Source organism: Aphelocoma coerulescens, chromosome 2, assembly GCF_041296385.1.
Source record: "Aphelocoma coerulescens isolate FSJ_1873_10779 chromosome 2, UR_Acoe_1.0, whole genome shotgun sequence".
NCBI classification, from domain to species: domain Eukaryota; kingdom Metazoa; phylum Chordata; class Aves; order Passeriformes; family Corvidae; genus Aphelocoma; species Aphelocoma coerulescens.
In genome coordinates, this window is record NC_091015.1 from 10,212,185 (window position 1) to 10,229,925 (window position 17,741).

General features: G+C 40.4%; 1 protein-coding gene across 8 annotated transcripts in view; it reads right to left on the minus strand.

Moving 5' to 3' along the window:
* DIP2C (disco interacting protein 2 homolog C) overlaps positions 1-17,741 on the minus strand; it is a 310,705-nt gene that overhangs the window by 136,681 nt on the left and 156,283 nt on the right. For 6 of the 8 annotated variants that reach the window (XM_069006436.1, XM_069006438.1, XM_069006437.1 and 3 more), the window contains exons 2-3: positions 7,630-7,701; positions 4,973-5,140 (exon numbers count right to left, since the gene is read on the minus strand). In XM_069006436.1, coding sequence (XP_068862537.1) covers positions 4,973-5,140; positions 7,630-7,701 — 240 coding nt within the window. The remainder of the gene's footprint in view (positions 1-4,972; positions 5,141-7,629; positions 7,702-17,741) is intronic. The other 2 variants (XM_069006440.1, XM_069006439.1) reach the window with 1 other exon arrangement.

Genomic DNA, 17,741 nt, shown 5'->3' on the forward strand with positions numbered 1-17,741 from the left:
GTTCATAGGCAGACAACTTAATGCAAATATATCAATCCACAAATCCTAATCTGCAAGCTTGATCTTGTCTTGACTGCATTTAGCTAAAAAATGCAAGAGCCTCAGAAAAGCTATTTAAGCAATACCACTGCAAGCTGGACAGCTTTATTTCTGAGTGCATGGAAAGTACAAAACTGTCACCTGGAAGCAGGATTCACCTTTTTATTTTTTTTTTCTTCACCCTTGTTCCTCCTTTCTTTATTACTTCTTTTTGTAGCTAAATTGCAACTCTATGTGCTGATAACATGGCAATAGCTGCACTGCCCTCTCCGACAGAGGACAATTGTTTCCTTAATGACAGCTGACAAGCTGCTTTGATGAATCTCTTATTCCTGTGTCTGTGTCAAATTTTTGCATCTAAAAATATGTAAAAGCTGAAATGTCTAACTGACAAGAAATAGAAGGCATTCTTAGACACAGGCTATATTTATTGTTCTAAAACTAACTTACAATGTGTGCCCCCAGGAGAGAGAGCTGTAGGATAAACCAAACAACTCCAGGGCCAGTGGGAAGGAAGGCAAACAGTGCTTGCAGTGCAGTTTTAAGAAACAGTATTTACCTTCCCTTCACAGTATTTCCTGAGCTTCTATGCAAAGGGTGATGCCTCAGCTTTAAAAGCAAAGCCAGGTATGAACACACCATGTATTTTGTAAACAGGCTAAATGTCACACCATCCCCATGGAACTCGTTACTTAGCATGGCATTTCAGTCTTATGATCAAATGTACAACTAAGTAATGAATTCACTGGATAAGCCAAGGGAGATTTAAAATGCAATACTTCTAACCAAAGACATCCAGGAAAGTGGAGCCACTTTTTGCTAGATAAATCTGGGAAAATGTTATTTCTTATTAGATTTGTTTAATTAAAAGTTTTTCCTTCACAGGTGAGCTTACTCTCAGTCCTGATTTAAAACAATGAACATACTTCAAATTGATCCTCTTTTCTTATAAAAATTTCAATTTTGCCTTCCAGTATTTCCTTGAAAGGGTTAGGTTTCAGTTCAAGCTTAGCATGGGTATCATGGGCTTCTTTTTTCTCTCCTTTATCCCAGTGATGGTGGACATCACACTACTGCTCCAGTGCACACGTGATGTTTGATTTCCATTTTTCTTTAGACAGTCCCACAGCTGCAGTGTACCATTTGAAGATTCTTTTTGGAGAATATGTTAAAGAAGACTACTTATTCACAAAGCAAATACAAAGGGCTGGTCAACTCACACTGCAGACAAATATGGGCAGCATTGTCAATTCCAGCAGTTTCTCATTTTGAGCACCTAGCTCTTCAAACACCTCTATGGGCTCCACCTCCTCTGCTCCAGCACTGGTTAAGCTTTAAGGCCCTCAGTGGTGTTTTTCCTTTCTACCCTCTATCATTCACCTCTGGCTGACACACCTTTCCTTACCCACTTGTCGTATTTTAGACCATAGGAGGAAACACTTTCATGTTTCCTCCTGTGCTCTTATGTTCTGCAGATGCTCTCCAGGAACATCACCAAGTATTTCCTTGGAAATCTTCAAATTCTTTGAAAAACACATCAACTCTGACGTGTACTAAAAATATTCTTTCCCCAAAAAACATCATACCACGTGCTGAAATCACTACCTGCATTACTAACTGATTTCACTGTGTACTCATTTCTTCCCTTGCAACCACTTCTTTGCCTTACTACTAGAGTGAAAAGTGAAGGAAGGTATTTTTTTTGCTCTGTGTTTGAACAAGGTTTACTATTATGAGGTCTTGGTACAGAACAGGAAATACAGATGCCATCAAAACCCAAAGAATGATAAAATGGTAACTGGACTCCCAGTCATGGTGGCAAAACCAAAACAATAACCATCATTCTTTAAGGGATGGCCTCAAGGGGTGCTTCTCAGAGGCTTTCAGTACCTGCTTTTTTATCCAAACTAAGCTCCGCAGGCATCCGCCAATTCAGAACCAGACTCTTTTTTTAAACCCAAGACTTACTAAGCATTTGTCTATACATTATGGTTTCTCATCTGTGAAACATCTGTCACACTGTTTCAGGGATGTGCTCACGTGTTGTGCAATGCATATGCCTTTCAATGAGATCCATGTTCTAAACACACTTTGAAATGCCCCATCATGGTTATCCCTTGGTAAGATCTTTGGGAATTAGGAAAGCAGATGTGATAGGAATACTTGTTCGTATTGATAAAATGAATACATGAGAGTATTTTTTCAGAATCAAATGTCCTTGCAATCTTTGCAATCCAAATAATGTTGCAATACAAATAATGTCTGTGGAAGGAAAATTGAAATTGTAATCACCAAGTTTACTTGGAGTGCCTTAAGACTCACCAGCAGGAATAGTTGAAAGCAAAGGCATGCGCACATACACATAGAAGGTATGCAAATATGTGCACAGATAACAGATATATATTAACATATGTGTCATGCTAATAAGAGAGGCTATGGAAATTGGGTCCTGTAATTCTACAGAAAATTGTTTTTTCATAAGGCAAAGGGATCTTCTGTGCAAATGCATTATCTCCTCTGCCCTGCATAGCTTGAAATGTTCCCAAGCTGGTGCTGTTGGGGCTCCAGCAGCAGGAGGTGCAGAGATCTGTCTCTAGGCCTGTGAAAGGAACAGCAGGTGCCTTTTAAGCACCACATCTCACAGATTTATTAGCCATAATAAATAAAGCACTGATGACTGGTCCACATGGTTACACTACAAATAGAGCTACACTGGTGGTACCAATGATGGGAAATTACAGAAAGCAATCTAGTGGAGACACAGCACTTGATTAAGAGAGAATGAACCACCCATGTCTAAGCTGTTAGAAGCAATGCTTAATTGATAACAACATTGTCTCTGTTCTGTGAATGAATAATCAAATTTCCTGGCAAAAGACTGGAAGCAAATTGGGCAAAGCCACAGCTTATGGGGAATGCAGGTAATTTCAGGTTTTTTTCTTCTAGGGAAGGTTTCTCTTAATAGTGTGCATGCAGCTGTCCACGTTACCTTACCCAGAACTGACTGATCGAATCAAGATAAAATTCTGAAAGTTACTCTGAAATAAATCCCTGTTTAAGTGATTACTTCAGCTCTTGGCTGTCATGGCCCCCCTACAGAGGCAGTAAGAGAAAGGTCACTGCACAAGAGGGACTGGGATATATGTACAGACATAAAGGTCTGGATTCACTATTATTTTTAGATGTCTGACACACGGGCACACTAAGGAAAAAAACTACTCTGCACACAGAACATCTCCAGCTACAATCTCACATCCTGAGAAAGCATCTTGAGGAAACAAAGCTGTACTTTTGTCTCCCTGACTTAAAGCAGGTGGGGATTTAATGGGAAAGAAAAAGGGGGCTCCCCCCATCCCTTCTCCCATTAACACTGCCAAATGCAGCATATCCGTTCCGGATTTCTGGAAGTTTGACAGCCCGGCTGGAACAGTACAAATGTCCTTTGCATATGTGCAGTCTGTGCAGCATCTGGAGGTGTCAGACCCACCATGCAAGCACTGCAGAGTCAGCCTGCAGATGTGTAGTGGATATGGCACATCCCCTGTTTTTCACTGCACATTTGCTGTACAGCATGTGACAATACACTCTCTGGGATTGTCCTGTCAGAAACAGGGAGCCTAAGAGCCAGCTCCTACATCAGCTAGAGGAGTATCAACCACATGGTTGCCTGGCTTTATCTTTCATCAATCCCACTCCTGAAAAGTAACAGCTCTCCCTTTCTAAAATGACAGCATCCCAATAAGCATGACAAAAAAACCATAGATGTATGTGTGTTCAGATATGTCTACAGGCCTTCTACTGGTTACATTTATCACATGTAAAACACATTTTTATATCACTAACACTGTTAAACCTGAAATTGCAATTTACATTAAATCCTTCCCATTTTGCAGAAAATCTCAGGCAGAGAAAGTTAAGCTTGTCAGACTGAGGGAACCTGACCTAGAACAGCCCTGTGTAAGAGGAGAAATACAAACACAGTCAGAATCCACTATAGATCTTCGTCCTCCATAGTAATACAGCAAATTGGTTTGAAAATTAGTGGAGAAGGGTTTCTGAAATAGATAATCTTTTTACAGGTATGTCTTGTTCTGAGACAAGAACAGCAGATCTTATCTTCCCTCCAGCCATCTCTTACAACATGTCTGGACTGCCTGTGTGAGCATGGACAAGCATGCAGGCAAGAGTGTGATGTCCTCCATGTGCCCACATGGTTGGCAAGAGAAAATCTGGTGTCTTGAGGGGCTGTGGATCCTCTGCAGCCTTCCTACAAATGCAGGGATAAAGCAGAATGCCTGCCACCAGCCACAGGTCCTACCAAAGGGATGGGTATCTGGGAAGGGCACAGTTCTTCAGGCACAGCTGGAGTCATACCTTTCGAGTCCACACTGCAGAGATGTAGCCCTGCAGAATGTTCTTCCTTCAGCCTGCTCTACCAGCCTGATGCCTGTTCCTAGAAGTCAGTCTGCTTCTGAATGGCTTGGATGTGAGCAGAGCTCAGGCAGAGATCTCTACTTGAAAATAGCACAGAACTAGGGGTGCTTAGATTTTTACAGCTTCCTCCAGAATCTGGTGAGCTCGGGCCTATTTAGAGCTCTATAAAAGGCAGTGCCAAAAAGGGAATTAGAAACACACGCCTTCCTGTGTTTCACCAGCTTATTGTATGCAACCTCCTCCAAAGCATCCATGGTATGGAAGCTAGAGAAGCATTAATATGTTCAAATATTACTAAGAAGAGCTACTCCTTCTCCCTTCCCATCACTTCACTCTTAGGCAGACAGAGTCAGCAACGGCCTTCCAGATATTGGTTGTCCTGCCTTGCAACTGGCAGCCCCATATTCATCCTACTGATGTAGGTGTCTAACAGAGGCTTCCAGATGAGGCACAGTTATATACAGATAGGGACTGGAAAAGATACATTCATCGTGCTCACCAAAACGAAAATAAAAGAGAGGCCGGTTTCCTGCTGTGCTGGCTGCTCTCTCTCTAGCGGCCGCTTCCCGGATGTCACAGACACCAATGTTGGCAGTGCGGAGCATTCTTCTGGCAGCTCCTTCACTGTGTTGCAGTCTACACCGTACCGCGGCAGCTCCATTCGCTGCTGTAACAAGTTGAAAAAAACTAATTAATTCACGTCTAGTTTTTTTACATTTGTTACAGCAACGAGTGGAGCTGCTGCCCCCATGCAGTAGAGCACACACGCACACGCACGCACAGACACCACAGGACACCCACGGAGCCAACGCGGGTCGATGTTCCACTCTGCCAACATGGGCGTTAGGAATGTTAGCAAAGGTGCAGCGGGAGGACTGGATGTCCCAGAAGAGGTGAAATGCCTTAGGATTTCCTTTAGTTTGTTGAATGCAGTCACAGAATGCAAATCCCTGCCCTTTCCCAATGCCTCCAATCCCAGCAAAAGTCATGCCTGTTTCCATATCGGTTTAAAATATCTCTAAAACCTCTATTCCCTTATAACACCAAGATCTGAGTCCATCAAAGCTTATAAATTCTTGCATTCCCCATCAAAACAGGTTACAAAAAAAATTGAAAAAAAAAAGGCTAGTTGGTCATGTATGTGATTGTTGAGACATTAACAGGGGCTTACAAAAGGCAGCATCTGTTTTGTCATCCTACTTCTTCCTGGAAAGGATTCATCTCCCCCTTCCTAGTGAGCAGGGACTTCAAGCCGTTCAGACGAGTAAGGACTTAGAAGGATTATATCAAATCGAACCTTTTCAAGTTTTGTCCAAAAATTAACACAACAAAACACACAAAAAGTACAAAGACAGCGAAAGACCCAAGCACAAATAGTATCCGTTTCTGGAGGAAAATAATACAGTAGAAGCAGTGTCTTCCACTATAATAAAATAATTCATCTAGCCATCAGCTAAATGATTGAGCTTAATATATTTACAAGAAAACAGTGGACAGTATTTTAATACTTCTCTTTCTTGATTCTATTATAATCCTCCTTCACTAATCCATGTTTCACATTCCTTGTGTGGGATTTTCCAGCAACTGGCTGAGCAGAAAATGTTCACTCCATTTTCTCCCATCTTTAAAACAGCTCTAAATCAGCTACATTCTCAGTCATGACCTCTTCAAATTATTGAATGGACCTCACTGTAGGACCGGCTTACAGAGATCCCTCTGCTTCTCCTTACAATGCAAAATTTAAGTATGACAGTAGACCTTGAAATATAAATCTGTGAGGGTTCTCCACATTCACTTTTTCATCATTACATGCATATGAATCCCCAGAAGTTTCACACATAGATATAGGTTGACCAGAAAACTGTGAGCTTTTTGGAGAAACAGCTCTATTTGCTTGTGTGAAGAAAGGAGAGTAACAACTAAAAAAAATAAACAGATTCTGGTACCAACTGCGCTGCTGCATTGAGGATTGCTGTGAGGCTCTCCATAACCCAGCAAATTTAAGCAGGTCTCATGAGAACCAGCTGTGAAGACTAATTTATGTCTGATAGTCGGGTTAGACCAATAAACACCCAGAAATTTAATAAACTGCACCTCTGGTATTGTAATTCTGTTGATTTGGTTTGCTTCATTCTCTAATGGCTCCCAATGGTTCGGGAATGTCACAGACACCCTCAAACCAGGCTGTATCACTTCAGAAAACACAGGTGTCTGCAACACTGATCTCTTTTGTGGAGTTCCCACCAGTGGACCAGACCAAGTGAAATCCAAAGGCACTAAATCAGCATTCTGCTATGGAGCTAGACAGTACATATATATAAACCTGATGAAGAGAGAACAAGGCAGTGCCTTCACACAGGAACAGTTTAAATAAAACCCCATAAATTCCACTAAAAAGGAAGGATTCTGTAAAAGAAGGAGGAAACTAGTGCCGAGGCCTGCAACAAAAACAAGGCTCAGAGAACAGCCAAGCCCAAGTAGAGCCTCTCTAAGGTCAGTGAGACCAGGAATGAATGGGCACACTCCTCTGATACCTACAACTACTATTGAACTTCACGATCCAGTGCCTCACAAGAGTGAAAGAACTCTAGAAAGTTCTTATACATATATATGAAATAAATTCAATGAAGCAATACATTATTAAATTTAGTTTGAAGATATTTTTACACCTTTTGGACAAGTGCATGCAGCCTATCCCTTAATACTAAAACCACGTATGTGTAAAAGGTCAGCTGCCCACATGCCTTAGGACAAGCTGAACTCTAGGGTTATTGATGGTTTCTCTAGTGTCTTCAAAAGGGAGACTTCACTTTTTACATCAGCTTCACATGGCTGAGATATTAATGAGTTAGGACATCACGTTTTCCTTTGGATTCTTGCATTCCTTCCAACAAATAATGCCTCTCTAACAAGCCTAGGCTGATTTAATTTTCCAGACATGACTGAAAACCCCACACCAACGTATGTAAAAAATGTACACACACATCAAAGCAGACATATATATAAAAATACACATAAAATGGATGGAATAAGCTTATTCTGCATAACAATAGCTTTGTTTCTGCCACATATATTTCTTCAGAGATGCAGATTTCTACAGCGGCAACTACCAGTACACTTGACATCTTCATATATCGCAAGCACAGATACACATACCGGGAGGCTGTGGCAGGTAGGCCCCAATTAGTTTTGATCTCTTCTTTTCATATCCCTTCTGTGTGATGTCACCTGCCAAGAAAAGAAAAGGAAAATCAATAAGATGTGGATAAAGACAGTGTCTAGCTGCTTAATGGCAGCACCATCAGCTGAGCCACCACTGCACTGTTCATCTGTCCTAACAATTAGAATGAACAAATGAAAAGCACAGAATGATCATTCCACCCAGAAAAAACTCAACTTAGGCCAGAGCCATTCTGGCAAGAAAATACCAAACCTTGACTTATTTCAGCACCAAAGTCCAGCAGCACAGAATTTTAAAACCGTTTTGGTGTGCTGCACACAAGCTTTCAAAAGCTGCAATGACCTTCACCAGGTTAATAAACAATGGATTATATAGAATGTGTGGGCTTGTAGTGGCTGGCAAAACACATCGTTAATTAGCATTTTCTATCATTAACGGGATTTTTTCTAATCGAGCATGTAAGGCACAAAAGACTTGAAACTGCTGCTGTATCATTTCTGCAATATAAATATTTTAGCTAATTTCTGAGCAGTACAAAACCAAAACAAAACAGATGTACAACAGATCCACTAAAATATAGTATCATAAAGAGTCTTTATCTGGTTTTCCACTTAAGTATCAAAAAAAAAATTTGGAGACAAACGTCTGTATTTCTTAAATTCAATTAAAATGACACTTCACTGTGTCTCAAGCTTCCCCAGGTAACCTGTGTTTTTTTAATAAAAAGATTATTTCTCTGTAAAACTTTTCTAACAAAAAATTATGCATAATTAGTCATGTAGAACAAAACATATACTTTTAGTCTTCTTAGAGTTCGGGAGAGGTTTGGCACCAAAGTAGAGATACAGTCCTGATTCTGGAGTTAAACACTGAATTTAATATGTGCATATATGCTTGTGTTCAACATAAGGTGCTCCAGACACTAAAAAGAGTGTTAGCTTTTACAATTACAAAGATTTTTTAAATAACACCATATTCCCTGCCCTTCCAACAGGCCTATCTGTTATTGTGAGACTCATGCAGCTAAAGCTCCATTGCAACATTGGACTTGTACGTTTTGTGGTTTCCACCCGTGGAAACCACAAAAAGAAGAGGAGTTCTGGCTGTAATGTCCAGCTGGACACAGCAATGTGAGTCTGTTTGTGTTCTTCCATCCCTGAGCTCAACCTTTACCTAAGGACACCGTTTGCCAAGGGAACAACACACTCATTTCAAACCCAGCGGCTCTGGCAAATGGATGCTAAATTGGCACCAGTGTCTGCTGGTCAGAAATCAATAACTACATAAAAACACCTTTAAATGCTACGCCTTGCTGAAACACCTTTTCTTTGGAATGGTTCCAGTAAGCAGTAAGGAGGCAAAATTCTCCAATCCTCTCTGCCAGTGTCCTGAGCCAACCTCTCGCCCCTGCCCCAAAAACAGTCCTTAAAATAACACCTATACTCTTCACTACTATATCTCAAACTGCTCTACAAAAGAAGCCTGCTAAAATATCTGTGTTTTTACATGAGGAAAGTGAGACTGAAGCACTTCAAATGATAACATTCCCATATTTACACAGGGAAGAAGTGGCAGACTTGGCAAAGAGGTCCTAAGCCTTTAAAGTTCAAACCCACTGACTTTTCAAGCACATTTCTTCCCATTTTGAACACTTCTGGCATGTGTTCAAGCTAGTGAAACAAGCTCCCTCTCCGTTGTAATCATCAGCTTCTCACAAACCAGAGAGTAACAATAGATACTACTTCATTAAAAGGTTTTAATGAAAAAATGTGTTTGCTTTTATTTGAAAATTATAAAATGTGAACAAATTTTTCTTACAAACTGTTGCTAAACAAATTATTATTGACTTCCTGTGCTCATCAACACCAAAGTCTCACACATTCCAGACATATCCTGAGTAAAAATTTTGCCTTCTTATTTTACTATTGCTCTTTTAGGAGAGCAGAGATACCGTATGGAGAACCACAGCTCCACTGTGGTATGTGCAAGCTGGCAATGCCATTTTAGACATGAAACTATTAACAACAGGTGCTTCCACACACATGGGAGTACGTACACATGCAAATCGATACCTCAAGCTATACATTCCAGACATGGCTCATGCAACCTGCACCCATTCCTGCCTTAAAGTTTCTTCCAGTAGTTCATAAACCTATATTGTCCTTAATGGAATGAAATGACAGGAACAAGCAGTTTCTTTGACACCAAAGTGCGAAAGATAAAAATCCAGTATTATCTCTGGTCAGTAATAATCCTTCAGTCAAATTGGTATCCAGACTCACTCTTTCGAATTTCACCATTAAAGAGTTACTCTGAGCAGAAACAATAGTGACTCCTTCCCCAGACCAATGACTCCACCAAAAAAATCACCAATAAATGAGTTTTTGAGACAATTTGATATGAGAATATTTCAGCTTCAGGAGCAAAGAGCAAATTAATTTGGAATTATCACTAAACTTTCTATAATCATGTCCATCATTTCCAAAGTCACCAACTACAAAAAACATGCAAAAGCAAAATATAAAATCTCCACAATTTCATGGTAGCATCACTTTCACCATTTTGAGGTAGAAGGAAGTCAAGTGTATCATGTAGTCCAGGGAAGTACTATGCTTTATTTATCAGGATTAATGCTATTCATATTCATTTGTGTTTTTTCAGGTAGACTGACTTTAAATTAGAAACAATAGCTCATTAACTATTAAAATATTATTATGACATATGTAAAACTATTGCATTTCAAAGCTATGTTGAACTCATTGTGTAAGCTCCTAATATATACTAAGCACAGCTCACCAAAGGTTAGGTGGGCTTACACTCTGTTCTTACCATAAATCACCATTCACTCAGTTTTCACTAAGACCTTTGGACTATGTCCTTCCTTCCTTTGCAAATGAATGTGATAATTTTACATCTATCATCTGAGGAGCAAACCCCTTTCCAGTTGGGTCCACACAGCTCATGTTCTTCCACAGTGCAATACTGCATTTAGTCTTGGCTTTTGGAGAGTATCAACAGGATAACAGGAACTATACTTTCTTGCCCTGGGAAGAAATGATTTATGGTACCTTTCTGTTTTTAACTAACTCTTCTCTTGAAAAGCCAGCAGACTCAAGGAGGTGAAAGGGTCTCACCCACAATGTCCTTTGAGCAGACAGTATGTGTTGGGTTCTCTACTCACTCTCCAACGCCTCTGCAAATTTAGATCTCCTTGTTGCATCACTCTCCAGCTTTCCTCTCATGACACCCCTGCCTGCTTTTGTGTGCCATTTCCAAGCCAGGCTGCAATGCTGTACAAACAACTTGGGGAGGCAGGCTGGAATGAGCAGGGGACAAGGCTGGCAACAGACTTAAGGGAAAAAGGCCAGGCCAGGATGGAAGGATGATGACAAGACTCCAGCACTAAGGTCTTGCAGGAGCAGAAGGAGCACATGGCTGCAGGGTGCTCTGGGGATGGGTATTCCAGGGACATGACATCACATAATGTCATGCAGCTGAAAGGTGGCATCTCCATTTAGCAGCTCCCTGCAGACCTCTGCTCTGTCTGCCCGTCTTCTGCCATGGCTCTCGCCCCATCCCCTGGCCTTGGCTCTGCTCCCAAGCACTCTGTCCACTCTCAGCTGGCTCTGCTACTTCTCAGCTTCATCCCACTGCTGGACCCCACCCTCCTCCTCACTCCCTTCCTCCCAGGCTGCATTCACTTCTCGGCACCCAAGGATCTCAGCCTCCTGTTTGCATCAGCACTCTCCAGGTTTTCTCCCCTGGACAGGTTGCTCTTTTCCTCCTCCCTCCACTGGTGATCTGACAGATTTCCACCATGGGAAGCCATAGGTGTATTCCCTGCGGGGTGCTGTGCCTGAGGGTCAGCATGGAAGAGCAAAGCACTAGCCTGAGAGACCTGAATGCACCAACAGTGAGCAAATGTTACCCTGCTTTTTTCCATATTTAAAATTGGCTCTCCAAGGACTGCTAAACAACAGGCATGCAAGACCCTCTTTCACCAAAACAATTTCAATTCTAGTGAAGTAAGTCTTAGAGTCTCTCCAGGCACAAGAGGGAAAATGCCACATTTGCAATGAAAAGAACAGCACGAACGAAAGACCATCCACCCCTTCAAGGAGGAAGGTTGCCCAGTCGAGCCAAGAACAGGACCAGGGCTCTGCTGTAATCGCACTGCCATCTCTTATTTGTGATTTGTGCCCCTGTTTCTGCAGCTTCCCCAGCTGCAGATGGCAATGCTCTCCGACACCAGCGCCCGCAGACAACAAGTCTTCTGTAGCTATATTTAGCAAAGCCACACTGGAGTGTAAGTTCATTTGACTATGCTCATCACAACTGCTACTGTTTGCATTAGACCCTGGGTTTTCTTTGAAAATTTACTGGGTTTTCCTCTTTCCTTCATAAGTGCTGGATTTGTGCCTTGTTAAAAGACAGTGGTGTAAAGCTGGGGCAGGCGGGTCAGAGCAACGTAACTACAGCACAAACCCCTCAGGAGCAGGAAAGGAACGTCAGGTGATAGAGAGCCACTGGGGATACTCCACATTGGGCAAAACACTTTGAGGAGCAAGAAATGCCTGTAAATGTTGAAGTCATTCCCATTATCCTATCCCCTTTCCAGGCCTCTCCATGAGTCAGCTCTATCCATTTATATGTCATGTCCTACACTGAATCACACCTTAAAATGAAAAGGCATATTTTGTAATCAGCAAATTATTGACTCCTTAGTGTTTTGTTGAAGGGAAGGTTATTAAATGTGAAAATATTTCCACATGAAAATATCTGTGCATTTCCACCCTTCTTTAAAGCATTTGCATTTTCAAAGCTGAGAGTGGTTAGAAACACTGGTACCACAAAAAAACAAGGTGCTGTGCTGCTTTCATGAAAGTAAAATTCTTGAAGCTGATATAGTACAGAAGTTTCATTTTCAACTGAACTACCTATTAGCTGATCTATTATCACTTTCGGAAACAAACATGTCCAGTACTGAAGAACTGCTACCATGATATATGAAGTAAATTCATTCAAAATTATTGGATTATACAGGGGAGGGGAAAAAAAGCCCCAAAGCCCAATACAAGCTAAATTTCACCACATCTTTCTTCTTTCCTGTAAGGTCCCAAAAATTCTTACTGATCTCAGCCTTTTGCAACACAGCATAGGTAAAAAGCTCACAAAACCAGGGACCAAAATCACCTTGTTTAGTGCAGTGAAAACTCAATTTTATACTCCCTGATCTCCTTGACTGATGCTGCTGTTTTCAGTACACATACATGTTTTTAAAATGAAATTTCAGGTTGGGACTTTGAATTAGTTTAAGGCATTTATGTAAAAATCCACCACGGGAAATAATGCAATCAGCAACTCCTCTCAAGCACAGACTAACACAGAGCTTGCCGGTGTCTTTCCTTTGCCCATGATTTTCTGCCCTCTAAAGATTCAATTTTCTGTACGAGTTGTTTATTGCTGATGACTCAAATTCAGTGTCAGCATCTTGGCAAGAGGGATTTGAATGAAACAAAGCTCCTCATAAAGAGAACTGTGAGTCATTTACTTCTCCCACTCATGATGCAGACAGTCTCCCTGTCTGGTTTCCCAAAAATATGCCAAGAGACAAAAGATTTCATTTTGGAGGGTGCAAGTACAGAGATACCAAAACTCCACAAATACATCTCATGTAACACGTACAAGAACACAAAAATATATATCAGGAGTAATTTTCTTTTCCAATGTCTTTTAAAAATGATGTTTAACCACAGCAGCAGCTTAGAAAACTGCTCAGAAGTAGGATGAAGAAATAAATGGCAAACTATGGCAGTGGGCAGAAAAATTAATGGGATCCATACTTTCACTGCAACCAGTGCCATAAATTACAGAACTGCTCAAGTGCCTTTAAGGAGATTATGTTGTAGCTTAAAGGTTTCAATGACAATTTTACCCCCCTATATTTGATTTCCTTTTTCCCCCCAAGGATACATTTTGTTCCTGTTTGTTGCAAGTAAAGCAGAAAATGGCTGAATTTCAGTGAAAGATAAGGAAGAATGATCCATGTGTACTTAAAATATGAAGCTTCTAATTTTTCCTAAAGAGGGTTCTAATTCAGGAGAAAATATTTAAACAGATTATGCTATTAACAGAGATGGTAAACTATTTTAAAAGGGCTGAAATAAGAGATTCAAGGTCTTCCAAATTTTGAAAGTATTCCTGTTCAAAATTAATGATTTGTTCCCATTCATTTGATAGAGAAATTAAGTATCTGGTGCATAACCTGCCAAGTGCTTAGTTTTAATTCAAACTCTACTGTTTTAAAGAAGTGTGTGAGCAGCAAATAATTTTATATAGAAGCCATTTTTTAGTATCTTCACCTTGAATCCCAGAAGACCCCTTAATGAGTTTCCCCACTTACTTTCTGGTCCCAAAGTCTTCAGCACATTTTTCCAATACCAAAAGTACTCCTGGGCTTCAAAAGAAAGAAAAAAAAAAGGGGGAGGGACCCCACATGGAACCCCGAGACACCTAATTTAAGGCAATTAAAACAATCCCAGGGATTTTGTGACTCAGACTTCCCCGGGGCTGGCCGGGCTGGGAGCAGCGGTGTCTGCCAGCGGCGTGGCACCGGGCCAGGAGCTGGGCGAGCTGCCGGAGACCCTGTGCCTTTGAAGCCGGGGAACTGTGTGGTCCTCGGGCATCCCGGAGCTCCCTCGGAACGGGGAATTTGCGCGGCACTACTTTTATGGCCTGGATTATTGTAAAGTAAACACAGGCTGGTTGAACAGTGAAGGTTTCCATTCTCAGTGTCAAGGGTTTATTTCATTATTTAAAGCTTTAACGAACACTTTATATAATGAAAGCAATCCTTGCCATTTTTGGAATTTTATGACTGTTAGGACCCTTCATAATTTTGTTTTCCTTCCTTTATTGCTTTATAAGGCTTATGGGGCACCCTTGAAGTGTATATCCTTTCTGCAGCTGCTGGAAGCTCATCTTTCATCTCTCCACTGGCTTTCCTGTTGCCTATGAGGCATTTGCCTGTTCAAGATATTCTCCCCGTCTCTAACGCAAACGGTGCAGAGTCAGATCTTGCTCAAGATAAAAATAAAATACAATTCTGAAACGTATGCCTAAGGAAACATTCCTGATAAATGTTATTTAATAGGCAGGCTTTATATTTCAAGTTAGAAATGTTCCCTACAGAAAGATAATTACAGCAGTAATTCCACTTATCATTATTTAGAATTTACAGTTCAGAGCAAATCAGCCATTTCCATAAATGCCGCGCTGTGTACTGCAAATTTGTGTCCCGATTTTTTCCCAGCCCTGAAAATGCCTTGTAAAAAAAAAAAAAATACAGCAGGAGGAGGAATCCTAAAGGAGAAACATATAATAGATGTATGAAACAAAATAGAGAATACATATCCGAACAAGTCCGTGTGCATATTTGCTCCTCTGGGTAGAAAAATATGTTCAAGGCATTTCACAAGGAAAAACCTGCAATATCTAAGTAAAATGGTAAAATTCATTAATAGTGAAATTTCGTATTTTTGCTACTTCTCCAGGAAGTAGCCTATGAAAATAATTCTCCTGTTCGCAACCTTGTGCTTTTAACCATTTTTTTACTACTTTTGACATTACTAAGTTTGCAAAAAAGTGCAAATGGGTGAATCTTCTTGGAACAGAACACAAATCTTCCAAAAATCAACAGACTTCTAAATCTTTCATCCATAATTTTGCTCCCAGTACATTGATGCAGCACAGTATGACTGCAGATCTCTTCCCAAATTTCAATTAAGAACAGAAATCTGGAACTCCTGTTTTCATATGCTGAAAAAAAAATAAAAGAACTGGTTTTACCTGATATATTGCAGCATTCTCCCTATTGACTTGGGTTCACCATAAAGCTTTTGTATTTGGTATTAGTTATGCTAGTCAATAATAGAACTGATTATATCTACAATATCTAAAATAATGTTATTTTACCCTAATGTGGGTTAAAGACATGACGTTGATTTTAAAAATAGGTATTTAGAGCAGTTGTACTGTAGTATTAGAATGCCAAAATGTCCAAATCTCTTCCCACAGTTTTTGTAAAAATAGAACCTCTTCTGGGGAAAAACACCAAAAAACCTTTTCATGCAAATGCAAATTTCCACATACTTTGACAGCTGGATGCAAAGAGAGAAAAGCACAGATATCTTAACTACCACGGGAAAACTAAAGCAGGAATACTCCCTTTTTAAAACAATTTGAAGACCACTAATGGTTGTGGAAGAATATTGAGGAGTTTTAAGTAGTTGTGAACAGGGACTGGAATTACCATGACAACTATGCTGAGTGACCATAATGTCTTTAAAAATGTATCACTTGGGAGATCATTGAGCTCAATAATCTGGTCTACAATTTTAATGCACCATGTTTTGCTACATGACACATACGACTTCCAAGAACTAAAAAAAAATAATGATTTATGAAGGGAACATAAATGCCTTCCATGGCAATATTCACATTTTTTTTTCCTGAAATGATGGTGCTTAGTTTACTAAGGTCAGTAAATAAGATATTTCCTGTACTATCACAAACTTTGTTGCAAGCAAGGATCATAAATGCCTAGTGCTCATAAAAGCCTGATACATCCAACATCTGCTTTCCTACTCCCAAGAGTTGAGAACCAAGCCTCTCATAAGCTCAAAGTGCCCAAGGGTAATTAATGCGAACAATGCAATGCTCAAGGAAGCCTCCAGACATCTCCAAGTTCTGATAAGCAATTCTCCCAAAAACCTAACCCACATTCCTGCTGCCTGCATTCCAGTCCCCAGTAACTCCAGTTCTTGTTTCAAGCTTTCCAACAAGAGTAAAAAAATTTGTTTCCTTCAAAAAAATCCCCCAAAATTATAGAAACACATTCATTTTAAAAGCAACCAAAAGGGAACAATCTCCTCAGACACACAGCCCAACAACCTGTTGGGTAAGAACAGCAGATCAGAGAGAACACCCTTGCTCTGAGTGATAAGCACTCTTGCAACAACATTGAATAGTTACTCACATCCTCTCTGCCTCAGCAGATTTTTAATTATTTTATGCAAAATAAAACTACCTCATTCAGAGTTTGCTTCTTAGAATTAAAAGACAGCCATCAATGGATTTACCTAAGAGGTGAGATGTTGTTTCAAATCTTGAGGAGAAAGGAATCTTAGTTTTATTATAAGTGTATAAGGGCACTTACACATGCCCTTATACATGAAGGCATCTTCACCAGTTTTATTTTGTGAGACAGGCTGGACATGGTGCAAAGCATAAAGTCACGTACATTTGGAAAACCCCACACCTTTTTCTACAGTATTTCTTCTTGGTTTTCAATTACTTTCTTGCTATGATGGCTGTGATAGACTCTTACATTATTTCACCTGGGAACACAGGTTTGACTAAGCAGAAGAGCACTTACAACTTAGACAAAGCAGGAGGTTGCATTCAGGTAAATTTTATCAATCTAATCAACATCCTCTGACACGCATTCCACAGTCCAAATAATCCTAAGCAGGTGCAAAATTGTGTTACTCTTGTTCTACCTCTGTAGCGGGTTGGGTTTGTAACCGGGTGAAAACACCAATTTAGTGTAGTGGTTTGGCCCAAAATACTCATTACTGTTTACCATCTGTGAGATAAGAATTAGGAGAAACGCAAAGCAGGCACCAATCTTGAAAGAATATAAAGAAGTTTATTAACAGACCTAAAAGAGGAAAAAAAAAATCATACCACACTTTCAGAACTCTTCTCCTCCCCCCACCTTTCTCCCTTCTCCAAGTGACAATGTAAAAAGACAACCCTTGAGATGTTCAGTCTGTTTACCACTTACATAATAACCTTGTTCAGTCCATTTAGGAAGAGGAGTCTCTCTTGTCCATGCTATGAACACCTTATCACAACGAGACAGCCGCCCACTTCCAAATAACTTTGTTCAGTCCATTTAGGGAGAGGAATCTCTCTGCTCGCATGTGAGTCCCTTCCCCCAACTTGCAGCTTTCCCACAGCTGCTTTCGAGGGTCCACTCTTGAAGTTTTTTTTTGGGGTACAATTTTAAGGTTGAGCTGTTCAG